Source organism: Nematolebias whitei, chromosome 16 (assembly GCF_014905685.2).
Source record: "Nematolebias whitei isolate Nwh7 chromosome 16, NemWhi1, whole genome shotgun sequence".
Taxonomy (NCBI): Eukaryota; Metazoa; Chordata; class Actinopteri; order Cyprinodontiformes; family Rivulidae; genus Nematolebias; species Nematolebias whitei.
In genome coordinates, this window is record NC_056513.1 from 27,621,484 (window position 1) to 27,648,112 (window position 26,629).

At 38.9% G+C, this 26,629-nt stretch overlaps 1 protein-coding gene across 2 annotated transcripts in view; it reads left to right on the forward strand.

Moving 5' to 3' along the window:
* Positions 1 to 26,629, forward strand: part of fbxw7 (F-box and WD repeat domain containing 7) — a 131,931-nt gene that overhangs the window by 85,486 nt on the left and 19,816 nt on the right. The window contains exons 1-7 of one of the 2 annotated variants that reach the window (XM_037689954.1): positions 6,658 to 7,067; positions 13,158 to 13,240; positions 15,299 to 15,440; positions 20,842 to 20,976; positions 24,091 to 24,214; positions 24,347 to 24,483; positions 25,092 to 25,205. In XM_037689954.1, the coding sequence (XP_037545882.1) occupies positions 7,029 to 7,067; positions 13,158 to 13,240; positions 15,299 to 15,440; positions 20,842 to 20,976; positions 24,091 to 24,214; positions 24,347 to 24,483; positions 25,092 to 25,205 (774 nt within the window). In that variant the 5' untranslated portion in view covers positions 6,658 to 7,028. Of the gene's footprint in view, positions 1 to 6,657; positions 7,068 to 13,157; positions 13,241 to 15,298; positions 15,441 to 20,841; positions 20,977 to 24,090; positions 24,215 to 24,346; positions 24,484 to 25,091; positions 25,206 to 26,629 lie in introns of those variants that run through there. The other variant, XM_037689953.1, reaches the window with a different exon arrangement.

Sequence of the window (26,629 nt, forward strand, 5' to 3'; positions counted from 1 at the left end):
TATAGTATCACAGTCTATGATGAAACTCTTATAGTATCACAGTCTATTGACTGTGAGAAGACCGACTAGTTGGCAACTTAGAATTGTGAGAAAATAACAAGAACAGATTGTTAAAGGTGAATTTTCAGGTCACTGAATGCTGAGTTTTTGCCAGCAAAGGACTACTGACATCTTTGTTTTGCGTGGCCAATTTTTAGAGAATCAAACCTTACTTTCATCGGCATGGTTTGCAAAACTGTATTTGTAGGCTGTGCACATTTTGATGCCCATATTGTACCCACGTTGTGCTCACCATAGCAGCCATCCCCATATCAATGATTTAATCTACTAGAGTACTTTTGAAAAGAAGAGAGGCAGATTTGGACCAGTTTTTAATAGTTGCCTATAATGGTTGGTCTAAAAACTATTTTAGACCTGGTCATTTAGACTTTATAGGTTTGAGATGAGTTTGAGACATTTGCAATTAGACGTATATATAGATATATAGAGATATAGAAAAACAGTTGTCGATTAAATTTTTTTTGGTGGGGGCCGAGATAGAGTAGAGGTAGGGCAGCTGACTTGGGATCCGAAAGTCCCAGGTTCGATCCCCAGCCATTCCCACATGCTGTGGTGTCTCTGAGCAAGACACCTAATCCCTAATTGCTCCCCGGGCGCTTGCATACATAGCTGCCCCTGCTCCATCTAGGTGTATCCCAGGTGCAATGGGTGAAATGCTGAGAACTAATTTTGCCATTGTGTGGGAACATACAATGATGACAACACTTATTTCAACACATTTAGATCTCAAACTACAAGACTGCAACGCTGCATGACTCACGTGAAGAAACTGCAAACTCCCACAAATATTCCAAGACATGTTATACTCCCCTGTGAATGCCTTTTGCCAACTAGTCACCAACAGTAGCAGCCCAGTGAGATCCTACCTTTATTTTTTTGTCAAGCTTGTAAACTGTGTAGTTTATTAGTGAAGATTTTTTCTTGTTACATTTGACAAGATTTTCCAAATGTTAGTTCCCCTCCACAAAATATACTGATTGTATAATTAAACTGCAGTGTGCTGCTTTTGTTCTGTGATCGATGTAACCTTCACTGTTACTGCATAAGAAAAAAAATCCTTTAATTTCTGTTCAATGATATAGAACACTTGACCTTGTTATTTTATTATTTTTATAATTTTATGCAGTTTTATTTTTGAAACTCTAGTAATGTGAGGGTAGCAGCAACTTGTCACCAATTCTCATTGTCCGTAGTGTTCAAGCTGTGATAAATAATTCTGCATTTTCTTTTTGTAGACTACTTCCTTTAGGAACTTTTTCAAAGTTTTTTTTTTTTTAGGTGCAAGTGCTCACAAAGGAGTTTTTTTAACTAATTGCCAATAATTGCAAATATTGACCTATGCTAAATTTGTCTTTGGCGTAACCCATTGATGTCACAATATAGAAACCTTTGTCACTAGTTTCTTCTTTTGACCTCTCGTCTTTACACATGAACATGTCTGTTGCGTGAGCGGCAGAAGGATATGTAAATTCACCTTCATGCAGATGATGATGATCCTTTTTCTGAATGCTAAGATCCAGAGTTTCTCCCCACACATGGCATCTGCCCTGCCTGAAACAAGAATGCCATGTCAGCGTTTCAAAAAAGTCCATTCATAGTAGACCCCCCAGTTCTCTTTTATTAGACAAGAGAAAAACCAAACAAAGATGCAGATGTTTTTGTGCTGCATCACTGCCCAACAAGTATTTGCCTTCAAGTTCACCATCTCACATTAAACATTTGTTCAAATAATTCAGAAAACCTTTTCTTTAACACTTATACTTTCTTCCTGTAACATCTGTGAAATCCCTCCAGCTACATTTTTTCCTGTCCTGCTTAGTCAACTGCTAGAGAGTCCCTCAACATAAATTACTAAGCCAAATTTTATAAACATTTAAGGGTTTCATTCAATTTCTAAAGTGTACAATAAGTAGTTGGTCTGAATAGTGTCATTTGTCATTTGACGTTGGTTGGTAAAATCACTAAAACCAAAATATATTTTATTATCCATGAAGGTTAAAAAAAAGCTGAAGAATAATCAGATTTTAGAAATGATGACTTGATTTTTTTGTGATTGATATGAAATGCTTTAAGACTGAGATTTACACATTTTTTTGTATAATTTTTATTTTATTTTTTATTTTTTTGCTGTGTCTAAAATGTCTTGAAGCATCTTTATTCTTTTGAACTTTCAAAAATGCTCGACTTCAACGTCAACTGAGCTGTTTAAGGCTCTGGTGATAAAGAGCTTCCAGATGACTGGACTACTACAGCAACAGCAATTAGAGAGACGTGTAGGAAGGTACTTGGTGTGTCATCTGGTCAGATAATGGATGATAAGGAAACCTGGTGGTGGAATAGTGAAGTTCAGAAAGCCAAGAAGAAATATGACTAGGGATGCACAATATTGGATTTTTGGCCGTTATGCTAAAACTTATTTTGCCGATAACCAATACTGATGTTTTATATACTTTCCTTTGTCAGAACATAGCCCTCTTATTTAGGCTTATTTGCTACAAAAATTGTGCAACAGCTGTAAAAGCTGGTGACATATATTCAGTAACAGCCATATGATGTGCATAGCACTTTAACATATATTAAATGAAAAGTGTTAATTGTTATTTATTAGCATTAGTCACCTGCGATGCTGTCTCACTTGTGGAGGCTTGTTCCAGGTTCCTAGCTGCAGTGTGGGATCCTCTGCACTCTTGTGCATGAAGGACAGACTTTTTAAGATCAAAGTTTTTGACTATCCATTGTGCCGTAAGACTTAATCATGCTAACGGGGCTAACACGACGTCCAAATGTCTGTGGTAAAACTCGAACGAGTCGTGCTATTGGCTATTAGCTTCTCAATGACGTCGGAAATGACTACTTGTAACTCAGATAATGTTAAGCTGGAAAAATATCTCCCACTGGGGACTATGTAGCGAGGCTCAACATAGTCCATAAATCTTAAGAATCTGACATCCTCACCAATGAAAAAAAACTTCCACACGGCCGACGTTTTGAATTTTCCTGTCCTCCATGAGATCAGGTAGGTGCGCGTGATGTCATCACGTTGTGCTGCCGCTGCAGGCAAAAACAGCACCTTTTTTATCGATGAGTTATTTTAATGGAATGGCCGATGTCTGATGTTAAAATGTAACGCTAATATCGGCCGATACCGTCCCGATAACATTGTGCATTCCTAAATATGACAGTGAGAAGACTGAAGAAAAAAGACCGGAATGTAAATACCAAGAAATCAAAGCTGACATTCTGAACTCTTGTCTCATGCTCATCTTAAACCCAAATGTTTTCAGTGTACAACAAAAACAAAGCAGTTTGCCTTGCTGTTCCAATACTTTTGGAGGGGACTGTATGTTGTATTGTCTGGAGACTGGCACTGACAAAAAGACAGGAGAAAGAACTGGAAGTGGCAGAAATGAAGATGTTGAGGTTCTCTTTAGGGGTGACAAGGATGGATAAGATTAGGAATGAGATCATCAGAGGTACACACAGGTTGAACAACTGGGAGATAAAGTTAAAGAGGCTAGACTGAGATGGTTTGAACATGTCCAGAGGAGGGACAGTGGGTATACTGGTAGAAGGATGTTAGAAATGCAGCTGCCAGGAAAAAGACAAAGAGGAGATGTATGGATGCAGTTAGAGAGAACATGGAGTAGTTGGAGTGACAGAGTGAGATGGATGAGGTTGACTCGCTGTGGCAACCTCTGAAGATGGAAAAGCCGAAAGAAGTCAAATGAGACGAACATTTGTATTTTAGCTTTTTCCTGTGCTGCTATGCAATTATATTTTTTATATCTGCTGCTGTGCAGATAGTTTAGCAAAAATAATTTGTCGGTAATATTATCTGACCATGTGTCTTTATTTAAGTAAACACGACAAATACAATACTTGTGTTGCTTTTCAAAGAACACAGATGCTTTGTGCAGCTTTACTTTTTAGCAGCAGAGTTTTGGTTTTAGTAGGCAGGGAGGATGGTATGGGGTGGAGGGGGGGCTGTTCATTCTTTACCAACTGGCAGAAGAAGAGTGACAAAGGAGGCCACAGCCCATTCGAAGACCACAGTACGACCCCTCTCGCATGCCAAACATTCCAATGTGTTGTGTAAAGGTTGCACCGGCACAGAGCATCAAGAGAGCTTCTCTCACGAGAGCCACCTCTAACACACACACACACACACACACGGGCGCGCACGCACGCACAGTCAAGCAACATCCAGTGAATCTGATTGCCTTGGTGTTGTGATGAGAGGATGACTAGAAATGCAGAAGTTTAACCAAACACATTGTGCCCTATCAGAAGATTGTAATTTATCCAGTTTTTAAATCGAATTCCTTCGTCTCAGTCAATCAAATACAATTACTTAATATCTTAGGTTCGTCCTTCCTCACAAATGATGCACAACTCCTTTTAAAAGTAATAGTTGTACCAGTTTTCTGCCTAATGTAAACGTTTCCCACCATGTCAGGCCACAGCGATTAAAGATGTGTTTGAAAGCAGATCTCAACACGTTGCTGTCTCTGAATACAGCCCTTTGTTGTGCCTCTTGTTTCGGTGCTTAAATGCTGATGTCTTGTGAGGTCAACAGAGGCAAACATTTATCGTCATTTGAAACTAACGGTGTGGTCTACACTGGGATGGACCAGCTTCCATAAAGTCTTTTTAACATCTCACACACGTTTCAGCATGCTTTCAATGACATGACTGTTGCTGAAAATCAGTCGCAGCTTAATGGAGGATTGTTTACGTTCCCTCTGTTTGCTCCAAACTGATCAAATGCCTTCAGGTGTTAGCTCTTGTGGCTAAACGCCATCGCTGGTGATTTGCTTCATAGCCTTTATGAGACGAAACTTGATGCTTGTGACAGTGTGCATTCACAAGAATTTGTTCATTTATAAACTGAAGCTGCCATCTTGAGGTACTGGGCTTTACTCACTGTAGTAAAATATGTAAAGTGACCAGCAGTAGAGAGTATTCTTGGTAGGGCAGGTGCAGTCAGTCATGCAAATGTAAATACTGGCCTTCAGATAGGCAGGTGGAAAAGGTGTAGACTGATTCACGTTTTTTGTGCACAGTTTGAGTCACTATCAGTCAGACTTACCAGTGAGTGTTTGTGGTGGGGTTCTGCAAATAGTTTATGAACAATCAGTGTCTTATTTGTCTTAGATTACTCTTTTTATGGCCTCGGTTTGGATAAATAGCTTAGTTTTGACTGGATTCATGAGCAAACAGCTAGTCCAAGCGGGACTAAGACTTACCGTATTTTTCAGACTATAAGGCGCACTTAAAATCCTTGAATTTTCTCAAAAATATAATCCAGGGCACCTTATGTATTAATTCTGGTTGTGCTTACTGACATCAAACTGATTTTATGTGGTATACAGCGCTCAAAAATCTGTCAAAATGAACTTACTTAAAATGAACTCGCTTAATGCGCCTGATAATCTGGTGCGCCTTATAGTTTGAAAAATACGGTAAGTGGGTTTCTGTTGACTTGGAAAAACTACTGTTTAAAAATGTCAGTAGTTTATTTGAACACAATTCTTTAAAACACTGATGTCAGTTTTACATTACAAGGTCAATAATAATAACTTTATTTATAAAGTTCTTTAAAATAACCGTATATGCAACAAAGTGTTTTACATGTAAAAGCAAGAACATTTAAAACGCATTAAAAGAATAAAATCAGTTAAAACGGTAAAACCTCCATCCATCTTTTACCCACTTCTTCCATTATTAGTATTGAGCTCATCGGTCCAGCCAGACGGTTTCTTCACATTTAGGCTGTTTAAAGAGCTATCTGCACCAGGTAACATATTATTTGTTTATAACTTTTGATCAAAGCCTCACTGAAATCATTTGCACTATTTTTAAAGCTCTTTCAATGTTCCCCCATTTTCTACTCTTTGAGAATAATTAATTAGTAATGTTATTATAATATTTTTAGTTGTTTTTTTTCATGAAATCATGACAATTTTTTTGAAGTTCAGATTGGCTTATGTATAGATATGCTGCTTTATGTTTCACATAGTGAGGAAAATGTGGTTCAATGAAAAAGCAAAACGGCATTAGTGACATTTAAAATGCTATTGGAATTTTTTTTTAACATGTGAAAAAAAAACGAGGGATAAATATGTAAAATTGTCATCCGAATAGTTTTATACTACTGTTTTTGTGAAGCAGCATAGTGAAAAGTCTGGCACTGAGAGTATCCCACTCATAGATGTTGCATATTTATACACACGCACCCTGTTGATTTGAGGCAGTGATTTTTTTGAAGAGAAGAGTTCATTCTGTGCCTTTAATGACGTTTTCTAGTTTGGCAACAAGTGCTATAGGTCCACCGTTGATGGGAGAAGTGCGTACCCCACACTGTCCTGTGTGCGCCGTTACGCAGGGGACGCGCCTCACACCGCGTGCTGCTGCTGCGGCTGCAGAGCGCAGGACTGCACCATTCCTGCAGCCTCCACCGGGGAGGCTGTAATCTGATCCTGTGAGGAGAAGCCGTCGTGCATGAGGAGGAAGAGAGGGCACTGCTTTGCTTTGCTCTGACGCTCTCCTCCTCCCCCTCCCTTTCTGCCTGAGTGTCACTCTTCCTCTCTCATCTGTTCACTCCCTGCTCTGCGAGGCTGCTCGGCGGCACACGAGCCTCCAGGATCATTGTGTGTCGAATTTTGACCCCCCCATCCCCCCTACCTTTTTGAAGTCGACGCAAAACGGAGAAGCTTTTTCTCCTTTTTTTTTTTTTTCCCACCCCCTCCTCGAACATCTTTACCGTGGGAATTTACCGCATGCACGCCCGTCCGGTGACGTGCCCGAGCATGTCCACATCAGAGGCGGATTTACCTGAGAGTACGCTGCCCTCGCATCATCACAGCGATCTCCCCTCCGAGCATCATCACTATTATTATTTTGTGGACTTCACCGCTTGTCATTGAGAAACGGAATAGAGTGGGGGGGAAACACACCGGAATACAAGGATGGGGTTCTACGGCACTTTAAAGATGATTTTCTACAAAGTGAGTGGGATTTCTGCTTTCACTATACCTGCCTGTGACACCCCCAGCAAACCAGCTCCTATTAATATTATTATAATGATGATTATTGATGCTATGATTGAATGTTGGACTCGCTCTGTCGCCCACATTCCAGTTGACGCGCCTCTCACGGCAGATTGTGCGTCCACTGCGGAGGATGAAGAGCAGTGTAGCAGACCCCCAGAGACTCCTCTTTTTAATTGCCTGGGCCTTAATGTTATATGAGAGTACTGTTAAATGTGACGAGGCCTTTGTGCTTTTGTCCTTCTGTTCATTTATAGTAACTTCAGGTGTGTAAATTGAAGCCACCGCTGTGATTTAGCAACATTTTTCAGTGTAAATAGCTTTCTGGTTTGGCTCCTGGTGCTTTGACGTTACAAGCAAATATGCACGTTCCTGTTGGACTTACTGTTTGGGAAAAGCCATGCTCTGCTGCACCTGTACATCAGCTAAGGTCCTCCCTTTTCTCATTTTCCTGTAGCATTTTCTGTTCTTTCAGACCCAAACTCTCAAAATAGCTGCACACAAACAACCCCCTTTCCCTCCATCTCTTTCGCTCTGCAAGCAGCTTGCAGGGTTTTCATAATTAGACATTATGCAGCACTGGTTCTCTTGCACAGACCAAAGTGACTGCTTGAAATGCATGCATGTGATCAGCCCTCCTCAGCCTGTTGGTGTTGCCTATATGACATTGTGCTCTCGCCTCAGGCTCAAATCACAGATAATGGGTCACTGTGTCAGACCGTGTGTGGCAGAATCTCAAGGATGGTGTCCGTATTGTTTGGCACCCTTATAATGGGACTCCCTTGTTTGTAGATTAAAGCAGAATGCAAACAAATGTCATAACAGCTGCAGTTTAATACTAAAGTCCTCAATTATGGTAATTTCACCATCAATGTGGAGGGAGATCTTAGCCACCTATTGCTAATTAATTAACCAAAATAATCAATTTTACCCACTGGGTTTAAATGATTAGTACTCTTCAACAACTTAGTTTAATTTTGTTACTTTTTACCTGTAGTGATTAATGGAAAAAATAAACCTTTATTTTCAAGCGCAAAAAAAAAAAAAAAAAAAATCACGTTTTTAATTGTACATACAGTTTGACAGCTCCTTTCAAAATATTGTCAAAGGTTTCACATCTTATTGGGAAACTGAAGCGCTGTTTGAAAAATTAGAGTTTTTCCAAATGACTCATATTAGAATGTCTTGAAATAAAACAACACAGTTTGTGAAAGTGATTGTTGTCTTTAAAATATCATTAAAATATCATATCCATGTTTGTGCTTTTAGCCACGTAGAACGAATTGTAGTCCTGGGGGGAGAAGGGTCGACTCATTGGTAGCGATTTACAAATGCTTCTTCCTTTTCTTCTTTCCCATGTCAATGTCGAGTTTGATGTTTTCTCACACAAACCCAGTCAAAACCCACCCAATACACCCCCCCCCCCACCACCACCACCACCACCTCAGGAACACATGCATAACACAAGCACACATCCCCTCTGCAAGCATATACACACCCAGGCTCTCCCTGGCTACTGAACTGCCATTGAAGTGAGATCACCACTTGGAGAACAAGGCAATTTGAGTTTAAGCGATGGGCTTTAACGTCTGTGAATATCACGTAACTCCTAATCAGGAAAGCTTCAAATGTAGACAGGTCCAGCTTTAAGAGGGATAGTTCAGGTCTTTTGAAGTGGGGTTCTGCGGAAAAGTTACGAGCAAGTAATAAGTTGTTTAAAAGTTTTTAAACTGCTTCAGTTTGGAGAAATAGTTCTGACCAAATTGACGAGCTAAGAGCTAGTTCAAGCTAAGCAAAGACAAAAATAGGTTGCAATTAGGGATGCACGATATTATTGGCATAGTATCGGTATCGGCTGATATTAGCGATAAAGATAAATATCGGACATCGGCCATTCCATCAAAATAACTCACAGACATAAAAGACACTATTTATATATATATATATACTGGTGTGTATATATATATATATATATACACCGATATAAAAAAATAGAAAAGGTGCTATTTGTTTTTATATATCCACACAGTGGTATAAATATGTATGACAACCCAGTGACAAGGATGCCTGCAGCTCCAGCGCAACGTTTCGACGTCGTGCACGCCGTTGAGTTTAGATTTGTAAAAATTTACAAATTTGCACTGTTCGAGTGTTGTCATTGTGTTAGAAAGAGTAAAGTTCATGAATCAATTTGACATTAAACATAATCCAAGTTGAAGTGTTACATCATTTTCAGTCCCCTTTTTGGCATCTGCCTTTGGTATCAGTCCAAACTGACGAAGACCATGCAGAATAATGTAGTATTTTAATTCCACAGCAGAGAAAGCTATGTGGTCTCTTACGTAGGTCTAGGGAAAAAAATTGATATTGGTATCAGTTATCGATCAAATAAGTTTTAACATATTGGATATCGGTCAAAAATCCAATATTGTGCATCCCTAGCTGCAATTATAAAACAACTCCCCAGTAGTTCATGCAAACAGTTCTGTCACATGTGCATTACATGGTTGTCCTGGTAGAAATATTATTTATCTGCTCAAAGTGCTACAGCTAGCTACTGCCACCACTATGTGTTTTTTAACCACATCATTCTATGTAAATAAGTGTGCCATGTGACATAGATGGTGATGTAGATGGTGATGGTGATTTAATAGCATTTTTACTGTAGTTTATTATTGTTTGTACTTTATATGTTCTGTCTAACTCGGGTCTTTCTTGTAAATGAGTTTTCGTGACTCATTGAGACTAACCTGTATAAATAAAGGTTAAATGAAAAAGTAAAGGTTGGGGGGAAAAATAACACTAGCATGGACCACTATAATTTTTCTGACATTAAATTTATTTTAAGATGGCAGCAACATTCATTTTAGGTCTTGACCCCACTCGGATTAAACTCACAATTTTGGTCAGAATTAAATTGTTTCTTTAAAGTGAGGTAGTTCAAAGATCTATCTGCAACAGGTAAGATGATTATTATCCCACCACAACCATCCTCCATCATTTCCCTTCAAAAGGTCCGACTGTTTGCTTAATACTGGTTTTGATTAAGTTTATTTTGTTTTCATCAATCTTTCTGATGCGATCTCTACAGTTTCTGTATAAATTTAATTAGATTTTATCTTTACTTCGCCATCAAACGTGAGTAAAATAGCAAAAAAAAAAGATTGAAAATGCTTGGTCAGATCACAGTTTAATGTCCAGGAGCCACTTTATTTGCAGAGCATATCTGGTGTGCTAATCATGTACATATCCCTGCAGGAGGGCAAGCCTTGGTTGTCAGATGTCAATAAAAAATCTGTCTGTATTCCTCTTTGAATATTAAGGTGGAAATCAGTTATTGATCGCTGGTGTACCAATGCTTTTTTTTCCAGTTTGTGACGTTCTCAAGGGATAAAAAGAACCAGATTTCTTCTTTTTTTTTGCACCACTACTTGCTGTTCTCAGTATTCACGTGTACCCACTGAGCTGAAACCACAGAGGACAAACACACTCAGACACACACTCGCTAAATTACAGTGATAAACAAAAAAAGCACACATCTTGAGGTAGACATGTAATCATGCCACTGCAAAGCCAGACAGCTTGGAGTCAAATGTCCACTGCTGCTTCCATGTGCACAGAACAATACTACAATCATAAAGCTGCATCAAAAGAGCATTGTGTGTGCCTCAAAGGGGAAAACAAGCTAAATTTGGCCTCTGTATTCTTTAAGCCAGTATCTTATTATCCTACACACTGGCAAAAGTGTACACAATTTTCCTACACAGGTTGTGTCAAGCAGCACAGTAGATTGGACTGTACAGAAAGTTGCCAGATATTTTCAACCATAAATTTCTTTGCCACGAGTGCTGTTATTGTGCACAGCATGTCATGTACAACAGGGTCTCTCCCAGAAAATTTTGAATAAAGTAGATGTGACTTTCCTATATTTTGTTATACTTTAACGGGTTGTTAAACAATGTCATGCTTGTAAATATATATATATACCGTATTTTCCACCGTACATGTCTCTCCTCCCTATAAGTCGCATCAGTCCAAATATGTCTAATAAAGTGGGAAAATCCATAAATATGTTGCTTCGCCGTATACGTTGCATCTTTTACGTGTCACCGCTGACAACCCGGAAATGTGGGCCTGGGTTGTGCCAAAAATCAATTGGCTGCCAAATGGCGACCGCTGGGCCTTTCACGGGAAGACTTCAACAAGAAATTAACAAGATTAACACTTAAAAACAATTATTTGTTTGCTCAAAATTATTGCAAAGGTGTGCCTCAGTTGAACTATTCCTTAAAAAATGCCCTTTAATCGTCAAATCAGCTGCATTCCAAAAATTGTTTCGCTGCTGAGGTGCTGCAAAGCGAGCACGCACAGCAGGACCAGCCGCTGCATTTCTTTAAAATTTAACAAGATAAACACCTAAAAACAATTATTTATTTGCTTGACTTTATAGTAAAGGTGTGTCTCAGTTGAACTTTTACTTAATAAAAGATCTTTAATGGTCAAATTAGCTGCATTTTCGCCGGGGCGGCGCAGCAAAGTGAAGCTGATTTGACGGTTGCTCCAGGCGAGTTGGATGAAGGTGGTGATAGTCTAAGGCAAGCCGATTGAGTCATTAATAGCTGGTGAAGATTCTCAGTCATCCAGGACATGGTAAATTCAAAACAGTTCAAGACAAAAATAATAAAGTATAATAAATAAAGTCCAGTTGTTTTTGTCTTGGACTTTTTTGAGTTTGTCATTATAGCCACTTTACCTATTACATGATACAACAGCATGCCCTACTACTCTGCTCCCATCTAGTGGTTGAAAAATTGTAGTGTTCAAAGATTTTCAGTCAAACTCAATAAAAACGGTCATATCTCAGCCAAAAATTGGTTTATGGGAAAAAATCCATAAATATGTCGCTTCGGCCTTTAAGTCGCAGGGCATGTAAATTATGCAAAAAAAAAAAAAAAGACATATAGGCCGAAAAATATGGTATATACATTTTTTTATGGACCCCCAATCACCAGCTCCTGCACCCTCAGGGGTCTGGGGTCCCCAGTTGGAGAACCACTGATGTACAACAATGAGACAACAAGTCTTGTGTGAACTGTAAAGTGAATATTCACCATGTTTAATTAATACAACAAGGTCATACTGTCACAGTGTATGTCTCATTTTGACCAGACACTAAAAAAGTAAGTATTTAGTTATTCATCCAGCTTGTTTATTCATCCCGGCCCAGCGAGGAGGCGGTGATCACTTGCATGTGTGTTGAGAAGCTTTGCCAGAGAGCAACAGGCAAAGGGTAAAGAAAATGAGTTTGCCTTTAACACAGGCTCTTTTGTTTGCGCAGCAGGATAGGTGGAAACAGGAACTGAGTGGTGCAGGTGATAAAGAATATTGAAGAACTGGCTAGTTTGTGTTTGTTTGCTGTGAACCACAGAGTCAAAGGGTGCACCTTGTACCCTTGCTACAAGACTTACAGTCAGTGGTGATTGTGTGTGAACATGCTGTACCCTTGGAATTTGGGTGTGAGTATGTTTGCCTCTGGATATTATTGTGTGTCTGGTTGCCCCGGGATAACTGTTCTTGTGGTTATCTTGTTCAAGATGGAACACAAACAAATTAAGCAGGGCTGTAAAACGAGAATCTTCTTTGCGGCTTCCATCTCACGATTTAGAACTTTTTCAAATCTACCTTTGGGATGTGTTGTGCTTTGTTATAGAACATGCTGATAAAAAATGTCTTGCCAATGGAGTTTCTATTTGCATACACAAGCTGCTAAACTGTTTCTTGTATTTGAATATGCTAAATGTTAGATTTAATGGGAACAACGTCTTTAAAGTGCATCAGCATTTTCTTGCTTCTGCTTTTATCCTTAAAGGCATCCTGGATCCTTGTTCTGCTTAAACTTGTTTTTTAACCACTGACCTTGTATTAGGAAGCTAGATTTGTCTCCAAATTAAAAAAAAAAGTCTTTTAAAGCATACAAAATGTTTTTAAAGACTTTAAAATTTTTGTTGCATCTTAATATTTAGCGTTTTTTTTGTTCTTTTTCATCAGATGAAGAGAAAGTTGGACCATGGCCCTGAGGTCCGATCTTTCCCTTCAGGAAAAAAGCCCTGCAAAGGCTCCGAGTATACAAGGTACAATAATACCTCCTTCTTTTCATTTGTATTAAATATCCTTTGAATGTAGAGTTTTGCTTTTATTTCCCTTCTGCCACACGTACTAAGAAAGAACCTGTCACTGAAATAAATTAAAACCATCAAGTGGTACAAACAGCGCTACACGTGTCCTCAAACAGAAGGACGCCTCATGTCCCACTGCAGCATCCAGCCAGCAGTCCCAGATGTTTCTCTTTCCCTGAATATTTAATGTGTGTGTTCACATGTAGCTACATTAAAATTCATACTGAACGCAGGCACTTAAGTGTAAATGTTGCTATGTAACTGGCCCCTTCTCAGCTTCCTCTCCCATTAAAAATGAATCAATAATGAAATCGACCCCCAGCTCCCCATTTACCCGTCAGCAGGCAAATCCAAAACAGTGGGAGAACTCACAGGATAAATTCTCCAGCTGCCACTGCGATCGTGGACATTTTAAGGTTTCATTCAAAAATACACATTCTCTTGTTATAGGTGAATACACCTCTAAAAATGGCAACTGTTTGGCAATAAATCTGGTCTTTTTTATTTATCAAGGCTTACATAGATTATTTTGTTACAAACTTGTAGAATAATTGAATCAATATCAGAATCTGAATTAATATGTTTTATTAACAATGTATCGGGATACAGTGAGATTAATACAATTATTAAGTTTGTATTACATTTAGACCAGCAAATTGAATGTTTTTTTGTGTTTTATGATTACATAAATGTTTATTATATTTGTGTAAGTGGTGACTGTGTTGCATAAATATAATGATTTGACAACAGTGATAATGCAACAATATTGCTAGCCTTTCTGATAACTCAGAAAATAAGTTATTAAAGAGTCTTTCACAATAAAAGATTAATTTTAAGTTGTCATATGAACAGAAATAAAGCCAAATCATTAACAAAATGCCCAAATGTTAAACTGTATATTCAAATGTTTACCATTTTTTCCATCGTACATGTCGCTCCGCCCTATAAGTCGCATTATTCCAATTATGTCTAATAAAGTGAGAAAATCCATAAATGAGTCGCTTCACCGTATACGTCGCATCTATTATGCGTCACCGCTAACAACCCGGAAATGTGGACTGGTGTTGTGCCAAAAATCAATGGGCTGCCAAGTGGCGACAGTGGGAGCGTGCACGGGAGGACCTTAACAAGAATTTAACAATATTAACACCTAAAAACAATTATTTGTTTGCTCGACATTATAGTAAAGATGTGTCTCAGTTGAATTTTTACTTAATAAATGCACTTTTAATGGTCAAATTAGCTGCATTTCGCCGGGGTGGTGCAGCAAAATGAAGCTGATTTGACGGTTGCTCCAAGCGAGCAAAACGAATGTAGCAATCTATGGCAAACCATTTGTGTCATTAATAGCCACGTTTACTTATTGCACGATACAACGGCATGCCTACATGAGTGCCATCTAGTGGCTGAAAATTGTAGGGTTCAATATTTTCAGTCAGAATGAATGAAAACGGTCATATCTCAGCCAAAAAATGGTTTATAAATATGAGTAAAAAACATAAATATGTCACTTCAGCGTATAAGTCGCAGGGTATGGAAGTTATGCAAAAAAATGCGATTTATAGGGCAAAAAACACAGTAGTTGTATAGTGTCATTCAAAGTGAATCGTATTAAAATATGTACAAAGTGGCAGTAAAACAACCTGGAACACCTTTACAATGGTTTTAGAGCTGAGATGGGGTAACGGTAGGGCAGCCGACTTGGGACCAGAAAGTCGTAGTTCGACTCCCAGCCTCTCTGAGCAAGACGCCCTATCTCTATTTTTTCCCCGGGCGTTTACATAGCTGCCCTCTGCTCTACCTGGGTGTATCTCATGTGTAATGGGTTATATGCAGAGAACCAATTTCGTCATTGTATAGAAACATACAATGATGACAATCTCAGACTTCCCTTCCCCTTATGTTGAATTCAGTATTTTTTTTTCTTTGAGGCCTCTAGGACTATTTGCTTCTAAAGGTTTCATATCAGTGTTGTTTTCATTTTAATGTTGTGCTTTTTATCTGTAAATTTAGCCCAACAGGACTCGTCCCATGTCCAGCCACACCCACCACATTTGGCCACATCAGAACAGCCAATGGTCAGGGCCAACAGAGGCGACGGCTCACCTCCATCCAGCCACCCACGGGTCTTCAGGAATGGCTCAGAACATTTCAGGTGAGGAGGCAGCAGTTAAAGTCCACGAGTGACACGGAGCTATTGAGCTACAGCTCATCAAAAAGCTGGTGTCTGTCCAATCACTTCGTCTCAGAGCTAATTTCTGCCTTGTTTGTAATTTTATTTATATGTTTTGTTCACCACATTAACACAGGCACTGTAGCATGACATTGGGATTATAATAGTTGTACCTGTTGGACTGAGGATCTCACGAACTCTGATCAGAACCACAGCCTTTATTAAAAACTGTCCTCTGGGCTCTTTAAAAATAGACTAATCATTTCTGGGTGAACATCTGTGATGAGAAAACATGACAAAATATTTCTTTTTTTTATTTTAATTCCCTTTAATGATCACCAATTAACTGTAGTGTGTTAGTGATGCGTTATCTCTGTTGTCTTTACACAGATCTTGGAGCAGACATTTCTGTCTCAGTCTTGAGAACTAATGACTCCCGATTTAAGGAAATAAGAAGTAATTTAAACATTTTACTTGTGATGAACCTCTGTTTCTTTACACAAGCTGCTATGGATTTCATTACCTAAGAGAGATTAAATCTTTTATCATCAAATGGTTGGCTGAACCTGTGACGCCTCTGTTTTCTTATTTACATTTTTTAGTCACAGAGTATGACCAGCTACAGTCTTTATTCTTACACCCGAGGCAGCCGAATATCAAGCCTTCATTCTGTACAGTATTTGTATCATACCTGTGCCAAACTGTTGTTGGATTTTCGTTACAGAATTCTGGAGATTTAGTTTTATCTCATATTGTTTGAGAATTAAATATAAAGACTCAGGTCTGTCTAGACGTCTTGATAAGACAAACAATGTGAAAGCTAAAAAGTATTTTAGTGTCTAGTAAACACATAGTAAATCCTGTTTATTATGATCTAACCTTGGCTTGCTAATTATAAAGCACAACCCCACCTTTCTTTAGTTTTGTTAAAGTAGCTCGGCTCAGAGCAGTCGATTTTAGTGGGCAGTTATTTACTGCTCCCTCCCCCCTCACCTCACTTCAATATTCTGTGGGGTGTGCCTTCTAAAGGGTGGACTACAGAAGATAAAGGTCAAGCAGAGACAAAGACAGGAGAGAGGGCTGGATAAATGTACTATAGGCTGACTTTGTGACATCAGAAACCTGAATAGCTCACTGCATTAGACGATTGTAATCATAAATTGCACAAAAACATACGATGGGCTTTTGCTCAGTTTAAATAAATTCCACCAAAAAGAGAAAAAGGTTAGGTTTATTTTTATAGTAGATCATCTTTAAAGTGTTGCCAAAATAAAAATAAAAAGTCGTCATGAAAACGAAATAAAATCAAAAACATGTTTCAGTTTTATATACTTATAAATGGATGAAAAACGCCTAAAAGTTGAGTCCAGCAATATGTAAAAAGCAGATTGAAATATAATTTGACTGCGTAACAAAAGGCAGAAAACTTTACGACCAAAAGTTTTCATCTCAGATTAATGATGGTGAAGCCGAAATGTTCCAGAATCTGTTTTAAACTTTTAAAGCTGATGGCAGAAATTAGATGCAACATATGTGTTACGCTGGTCTTCTATTAGAAAGGAGACTTCTGAACCTCTTTATTACCCCTGACCCCCATCCCCCTACAAGCACTCCTAGCAGACAGCGACCTGCAAAATGCTAAAGAGTATAGAAAACTCATGGATCAAGGTGACTCTTAAAACGTGGAAAACCGCAATAACAACATACAAATTAGACGGGGATATAGTAATCTTAAAGTGCTGCGTATACGCTACACAGTTTACTCCAAATAAATTAGACACTAGATTCAAGGAATGGGCACATAAATGATTAACAGCTGTGTGTAAGATGATGAGAGACAACATGTTACAAAGTTTTGAAAGGATTAAAGAAAAATACTCATGCAATTCAATTCAGTTTATTTATATAGCTCCAAATCACAACAAAGTTGTCTCGGGGCACTGTACAAAAACATTCAAAAAACCTTTTAGTAAAGTTCTCTATCTAAGGAAGCTAGCAGACTCGTTGAATCTTCACTTCGTTGTAGTCTCCCATCCTGAGCAAGCGCAATGACAACAGTGGAAAGGAAAAACTCCCTTTAAAAGGAAGTAACCTCCAGCAGAACCAGGCTCTTGAAGCTAAGTTACGAGCTAAGCTAACAGGCCAACCTCGGAAAAAATATCTCCATCTTGTCGAAGCTCCAGAATTCACAGTTGAAACCTGTGCCTTCATCTAAAAAGTTTTTCTCTGCAAAAAAAGCTGAGAACTTGTTTACCATTTTTTTTTATTAAAAGCTTTGTGTGAGAAATGCTATGCTAAAGAGCTGGAACCACACCGGGCATCCGCCATTTTGAGAACCGAAGAGAGACAGCCCGTGTCACGTCAATGGGCCTCCCTCCCATTTTTCTTAGAGACACACTGCTCGCTTCCTTACTATCCATCCTTCGGTTCAGTCTTATACTGCAATCCAGTGGTCGAGAAAAGGTACAACATGCAAAACAAATAAATATTTCTTCTTAAATTTGACAATAATTAGTAATTGTTGTCAAATTTCAAACAATATTATCGTTTATCACAATAATTCCTGAGAAAATTGCCCAGCACAATTTATTATCGTGACGCGCCTAATTTCATTCAGTATCAGTGGAAATGTAGCAGCTCATTGAGATAGAGAGGGTTTGGGTGGAAAAATTTGATAAGATACTTTATTACACCTTTCCAAAAATCCCACTATAAAGGTAATTCTCCAGCTTGATGGAGAAAATGTGGAAATAAAAGTGTACGTCATTACCATATTTTTTGGGACTGTCAAGTAATTAAAACTTATTGGAAGGAGAGACATAAGACAATACACGATATTATTGGAAGTCAACTCTGGAAAGAAAAGTTTTGTTTTTTGGACTCATGCCTGAAGGATTGTCAAAGATAGACAAATATTTGTTTAATATTTTATTAGTGGTGTGCAAAAAAGCCCTCACAAAAAATTGTCTTTCACTGGAGAGCCCATTGTTGAACATATGGATGGACATCACAACGGGCATGTACAGGATGGAGAGAATAACTGCAGAAGTAAAGGACAAAAAGGACCAATTTACTTTTCACTAGAAAAAATGGTTTATATAAAATCACGCAGACCAGATCTAAACATTGCAATTTCTGAATGATATGGTGATTGGAACAAAAAGCACTTTCTCTCCCTTTGTGTTATTGTTTATGTTGTTATTTTTGTTGTTTAAAAAAAGGCATTTAAATAGATACTTTACTAATAATTGAAGTGGATGTACATGTTAAATATGTTGCAGCATTTCCACCTGGGTACTGGATTGATAGTTTATCATTTGCAGAGTTTGTAAAACAAAATTGCAAAGCCGGTCAGTTTAAAAAATGTATAAATACCGGTTTAAAAAAAAGATTTCTGACCCTCTTTATTACCTCCAGAACCAGCACCTCTGGCTACACCTTATTGCTGCCAAATTACAGGTGTTGCGCCAGATTTTTCCAGCCTGCGCTCTGGCCTGTAATCATTGTTGAGTTCAGCTCGCCACAGAGCAAAACAGCTGCAGCTCGTGGGTTCAACAAAGAGTTCAGAGCATTTTTCAGCAGCAACCGTGAAACTGCTAAACGTTGAAGCTGACAACTGTCCCACGGATTTCCACTAAAGCTGGTTCCTGATATACGACTTTTCCCACCTGATGTGCTGGCTGAAATGCCTCAAGCAACTCTGCAAGTCGCACTGTGCAAGACGGAAGGTTTCTCAGTCGTGACTGTTAAACAAGGCAGTGAACTGGAACAATCCTGTAACACCCCGGTCCTGTTTTCAATTCTCCTTGAAAATGTTTACCGTTTGGGTGTGGCAAAGCAGAGAAGTGAACATGCAGCATTTCCACCTGGGTACTGGATTGATAGTTTATCATTTGCAGAGTTTGTAAAACAAAATTGCATAGTAAATACAGAACGGGAGAAACCGCAGGAAGCTTTTGCTGCTGTGTTTTTCAAACTGCCTCAGTGATTTTGTACTGGTAACACTAACAGAGCCAGCAGTTGGAGAGAAATCATTTCATAGTTTTCTAACTGGAAACAAAGTTAGCCAGAATAATTTTATATAGTGTTATGCAGAAACAATTGCAATATAGGAGTCCAAGTGCTCTGGCTCAAATTTGCTTTGTTTGACAGAACTGTGTTTGCAGATAGTTTATGTAAAGTCATGTTTGTACAACTGGGTCACTGTTTGGGTAGACTAAGCAAATACCTATTCATTTAGTTTCTTTGTTAGATTTTTACGAAAGAAAATTAAACTTGATTGTGTTAAAGAAAACTCCTTTAATTATTGGCACTAAAAGGTTAAAGCTGTAAAATAACACAGGTCTTCATGTTTGTTCCCCTCATGGAGCTTTAGTAACCTAAAATAACCTGTAGCTGCGATGCATTTGCACATGACAATCCATACAGTTTGTATTTTCTAGAACGACCATACAGTAGTCCCTCACTTATTGTGGGAGTTACGTTCCAGACACCCCCACAATAGGTGAAAATCAGCGAAGTAGGGACTTTGAAATAAATAAATAAATATATATATATATATATATATATATATATATATATATATATATATAAAATAAAGGCTTTATAAACCCTTCTCGTACTCTTGCAGTGTTCTAAGCTCTCTAAACACTCTAAAAGAGCACAGCGAAAGAGAGCAGACCGACTGATGCTGTGGTTACTGAGCCAATCAGCGCCCGAGATACAGAGCACAATGCTCTGGTTCAGTAGCGGACTGGCCATCGGAAGCACTGGGACATGTCCCGGTGGCCTGGCCCGCTCAGTGATTGCCATGTGGCCTGGACTAAAGGCTCAGTCCAGGTTGTGCATGATTATTTAAAATAAACAATCCATGCCACTCACTCAGGGATCAGCTCCCACAGACTGAACAGTAGCGATGGGGAAAGACAGAAAACCCCGCCCGGCCCCATCCACACTTTTTTTTTTCTGAGGCTGTCTGTCATAGTAGAGCAGAGACACACAACGGGTTGTGCACCCGCCCCCTATAGCCTGTAATGGCTCGCGAGGGTTATATGTTCGCACACACATCTCTGTATGTCCATCTTTTCTCCTGTTTGAGTCATATAGCTTGTAGAATGGAGGAAGAGAGACAGCCACAGAGGAAAGGTGGCACAGAGAGGGAGAAGAGAAAAAAGAGAAAAGCACTGGCCACTTGTGTTCTGGTTGGTCGCCTTCCATGACTCAGCCAATCTTGTGTCATGTATACAATCTTACATTGAAAACCTGCCAAAGAGTGAGTCTGCAAAAGTAGAACCATGAAGTACTGAGGGACTACTGTACTTCATACATGAAATGCAAACACCTAAATAAGTCTCATGCACATTTTCTTTGCTGTGTGTTGTAGAGCTGGACTGGCCCAGAAAAGCTGCTGGCGCTGGACGAGTTGATAGACAGCTGTGAGCCCACGCAAGTCAAGCATATGATGCAGGTGATTGAGCCGCAGTTTCAGCGCGACTTCATCTCCCTGCTGCCCAAAGAGGTGAGTTCTTCTCTGGACCCTAAAGTCTGTAAAAGCAAACTCAGTCCTGTTGCCGTCTGCTCTCATGTCTCCGATTTTTAAACAACCACAGCGAGTGTGTTATTATTTTTTGTTACACGTGATAATCAAAAAATTTGAAATTGAACTCTGCTTAGATTAGAGATTTAGTATCAACTATGTGTTTTATAGTAGATCAAATCTTTCTGTCAGGTGATAGGATGGAGGGTGAGGCAATAATGCCACTTTGCCATCGGTAAGTGCAGCTCCACTCAGCTCTCCTCTTCTCAGTTCTTCTCAGGTGTAGGTGATTTGCCACTACAGTGGAGGCTGACCTGTTTCCCCGCTCTGTGATCAGGATCATAACTGGTCTGTTCGAGCCACTCTGCCTGTTGGGGTTCTTAATCGTCCTATAATCAGACTTAAATTTCGTTAGCTTATCCCGGCACTGCTTATAAGTCCAAGTGCAGCCATCCATCATCTCCGATATGTCAGTAAATGCACTCATTTCTTGTGTCGCTGTCTGTCAACAAAATGAGGAAGTGGAGGTTCAGATGTAGTTTGCAGTTTATCTGAGCGGGTCATCCAGTGATGTAGCTCCAGTGGCTTCTGTCTGCTTACATCAGAATTGGCACCTCGGAGCAGTCTGCTTGGAACCTCAAACAAGATGGTCCCATGGACCGAGCTGACTGGGGTGGATACTGACAGTGGGCAGGCTCTTAACTGGTGTGGAGCCGATGAGCGCCATATGGTGCAACATTAGAAAGTGTCAAAAACGACAACACAAGGACTTGTCTCGTTTGCTCACACCAGGAAATGGCTTTCCTTCATTTATTGTGTTTTTCCCCCTTTATTTTTTATTCTGTTGATCAACAGCCTTAGTTTTTTTCTTCTAAATCAAATGGAAAATGAAGCTAAAACTATGAACACTGATGCCTGAAGACTAAATTAATTCTGTGTAATAGTTTTGTGTACTCATAATAATTTTCTGGCTCAAACTGTTTTTAGGTGATAAACGTATGTCCTGAAGACTCGTTTTGGGTCTTTGCTGGAGGAAATCCAAACCTAAACTGTATTATGACAAAACCATTTTAAAATCTACATTCCAATTTAAAAACATTCGGACCTGTTCAATTGCTTGTCATGACTAAAGTTTTTCCTTCTAGTTCAACTATAATTAACACTTGCATTAAGAAAAGTGTAGCAATGCCTTGAAAATTATGGGGTGTGTAGAAAAATGTTCTTGCTGAGATTTGTGTTGAGGGGAAAAATCTCAGCAAAGTGAAGGGAACTGATGTAAAGTACTATGCTCTCTATAAACACTTCACCTTTTAGTTTGTTGCTTAACACAAATAATCTGCCCTCATTTATTTTTCTTTCTTTTTTACTTCCAGTGGCCACTAGCTGACTGACTGATACAAATAAATTACTGTATATCTTAACCTAAAAAAAATTAAATCTATTTTATTGTATTTTATTTTTGCTAGGCTTGTGTTTTTCAACATCTTAGAATAAATTGTACTCCATTTTGATGCTTATGGCATCTCCCTTAAATTTATGATTGTGATGCGAGTAGGGCTTGGCGATATTGGCCAAAATTAATATCTCGATATTTTTAAGATAAATCGCGATATATGATTTATATCTCCATATTTTTTCGTTCCATAAAGTAATAACAAATATGTATTTGAGTCAAAGTTTGTCCCAGTTGTCACACAGGCACACTTATTAACAAACAGCTGTAACTGTACAAAATAAATGTCTAAAAAAAAGAACTATTTACATATATTAGTTTGTTTACATATATTAAATAATAATCCTCTTCATCTGCACCGCCTTCACGACGTTAGTGTGTGTGAAGCAGCACGTGTTGGGCTGTGTTTGTATTCAGTGTGGGAGGAGGAGGGACCACGTGAAGTTGGCGCAGACAGGAGAAAAAGAACTACATGGATTTTCAAGTCTAATACTACTTGATGGTTGCGATAGAGCCATTTTAACCATCGTAAATTGAAAAACTCACGATACATAGATTATATTCGATATAGACCCTAGATGTGGGTCCGTATCAGAATGAAACGAATTGAAACATTTACAAAGCAGATTTGATCTCGCCCATGATGCAGAGAAGTTACTAAAACTGACGTGGATTTTTGCAAACCTTATACAAATGTTTGTCTAACAGGTAATATTAGATGTATTTTCTTAGATATACAGTTATTAATGTTTTTTTCTTTGTCCACTGAATTTAGCCTAAATTCTTATCGAACTGCCTCGTGTTTTACCTTCAGCAGAGTCATTGATTCAACTTTCTTTCATTGTGTTATTAACTCAGATTTAGTTTGACTTACATTGATAATATTGTACATATTCTGTTTGTATTATTAATACAGCTGCTCATGAAAATGTCTCATTTTGTCTTTATTTACTGTATTTTGAGACTTTTTTCTTCTCATATTATAACTCTCATACTCAAGAGATGAACCAGTGCTGTGTTGACATACAAGACAGCTTAGTAAGGAACTAAATTTAAATGGGATCTTTAGGCACTTTAGCTGAGCTGCAATGGCACAATTTGTTCCACATTTTTTAGATGAATCTTTTCATGAATCTTTCATTTATGTTTGGCACCAACAATAAATGAGTATTTTAGCATCAACAATGCTGAGATGCTGAGAACCTGTCGTAGAGTCGTTGATACACTGAAGGATTTTGCATCTTTCAGGTCCTGTTTTAGGTCTTTACTGGACATTTTCCCATTTTTGGTAAAGCCACAACTTTCAGATATTTATCTTTTGTTGGTGGTTTTTAAATCCTTGCAGTTTTGTCTTCCGCTTTTCTATTGACCTCATTTTTAAGCTCGTACTGCACAAAATGCTGTTCTGGTCAGGTACTGGACAGAAAATGAGTCAAAAAGCTGCCAAATTCTAAAAAAATAAATAAATAAAAAGACTTTGAAAAACTTTTAGAAAGCCAAAAGAACTATTGATCTGAACTGCTTTCAAAGAAAAAAGAAAGTTCAGCTACTTGGAAGCAAAGTATAAAGACTTCAAATGTGGTTAAATCTTTGGCGTAGTGTTGTACATCCGTTATATATTCTCTGTATCTGTCTGTCAACAGCTGGCTTTGTATGTGCTGTCATTTCTGGAACCGAAGGACCTCCTCCAAGCGGCACAGACGTGTCGCTACTGGCGCATCCTGGCAGAAGACAACTTGCTGTGGAGAGAAAAATGCAGGGAAGAGGGTGAGTCTTAAACATCTTAAGAGATGCCAGTCCAGGGTCAGTGCTGAATTCGCATGTCCTTTGAAGAAAATAAACTTTGTGAGGAAATAGGAGCTTCTTTACTCCAATCAGCTACTCTCTCGCCCCTTACAGGTATTGATGAACCTCTGCCTTTGAAGAAAAGAAAAATTGTCAAGCCCGGCTTCACTCACAGCCCCTGGAAGAGTGCCTACATCAGGCAGCACAGAATAGACACTAACTGGAGGAGAGGGGACCTTAAATCACCCAAGGTAGCTTTTTCCTCCCTGCAAACCTAAATTCCACACAGTTGATCTTGAAGATCTGGTATCAAATGGCTTTGAGTCGAAGAATGGCTGTTCAAAAAGAGGTCTGAAGTGCAGACTTGATAGGAAGGTAGTGATAAGTCACGTCTGCTGTAGTCGTGTGAAATCATAGTCAAGTGGGGCCAAAGGATGGTCTGTTTCAATCTAAAGTTTCCATTCTTCTATTACTTCTGAAGAAGTTTTCCAAAAAAGAAAACACAAGCAGCAAGTTAAAGTGGGTCTTCAGTGGACCTTGAAGGCAGCTTTTTTTAAAAAGGCGGCAGGTCATGTAGGACATAGTGGTCTTTGTTTTCCTTTGCATATACAGCAAGTTCTGTCATTTGCTGAGCTAGCATCATTGTGACCCAGTAGCAGAGGCATCTTAAAAAACACAGAAGCAAACAGCTTTCCTGAAACATCTGCAGCTCTTTTTGACATTTCCCTCTTATCTCTGTTGTGCTTTGATAGAGAACGCTCCAGAGAGAGTTCCTGTCATTTGCTTTGTCAGCCCACTTTTATCCTTTTTTTCATGTCCCTCCCCTCATCGCATCTCTGCTTATCTGTCTTGTCTCAAGGTGCTGAAAGGACACGACGACCATGTGATCACCTGCCTCCAGTTCTGTGGCAACCGCATCGTCAGCGGCTCTGACGACAACACGCTGAAAGTGTGGTCAGCCATCACCGGAAAGGTAAAAACAGAGATTGATCTAATTTGGGTGACCTGCTGAAGCCTAATTACTGGTAAACACATCAAAGGAGACTTCTGTAGAAGGAATTCATTTGAGGTGCATATTCTCAACCCATGCCATGATGGTGAAATCAACTCTGAAGGGAGATGTACCAGAGATTTTTGAAGCCAAGTCAACAAGACTCTAAATTTCTAATCACTCAGAGGAAATCCTGTTGTATTCTGCCTGCTCCCACTGATGGCGATCTCAGACATGGAGCCATTTACTAAACATTTACCTCAGGGTGCTTTTAGTATCCACGTAGTTGGATGCAGCTAGTTCTATGTTGAGATCAGTAATGCTGTCCACATGCTTTAAAGTAAATCATGTTTTTATAGATTTCATCAACCAGCAGCCTGTGTGCAAAATGTGCTGTGCCACAGACCTTACTGACAGAAGTTTAAAATGTCTCAGTGGGATCATAGTCGAGCCTAAACAACTGCTAGTAATGTCATTTCCCCCAAAGCTGGACAGGAAGGGTATGAAAAGTGGTCTATGTGTGGTTATTTTGTTGCTGAGAGGAGTTATTCTGGTAGAAATATTTGTGATATTCCTGCAGGAAGTGCCCCAGTCTGCACCAGAGGTGCTACAGCAAGGTCAGCTCATGAATAACTAAAGGCACTCAATGTAAATAACCGTGTTTGCAAAAGAGATGGAGATGTAATGTTTTCTAAAATAGCTTTTATATGAATCATTATGAAATTCTTTAGACTGGAGCTGTTTTAAAATGGCAGCAATCCACTTTGCTCTTGGCCCTGCTCTGAAAAGCCATTAGCTCACCAATTCTGTCAGAAAAATCTAATTTTCTACAAACTAAGGTTGTTTTAAAAGCTATCTGTAATTGTTAAGATATTTATTATTTATATATTTTTCATAAAATCCCACTTAAATAGGTCTAAACTTTAAGTGTTTTTCAATATATGTTTATTTTTGTATTGATTTCCTGGTGAATAACTTCAGCAAGAACAAAATCTAAAAAGCTGCTGCCGTTTGAGCACTCAACTGTCATCATTGATCTGTGATGAAAAACTTTTTACTTTTCTTGTAGCATGGTTGTTTAGGTTTTTGCTTTTCTTGGACATTTATCAGAGTTGTTGCTTGTCTGCAGACAGTGTTAGTACTCGTGGCTACACCTACACAGACCGTTTTCTGTTGCTCTGTGAATTACAAGCGAAGGCAAACTCGGTGCGTAGTAGGATGATGGAGGAAAGTTCACAGATGGCTACAGGTCATATGACAGGTCATACCTTAATTTCCTGGCTATTGCGCACACCTGAACATAAGCTGCACCCACTAAATTTAAAGATGAAACACTTTTTTTTACACGCATACATACACACACACACACACACACACACACACACACACACACACACACACACACA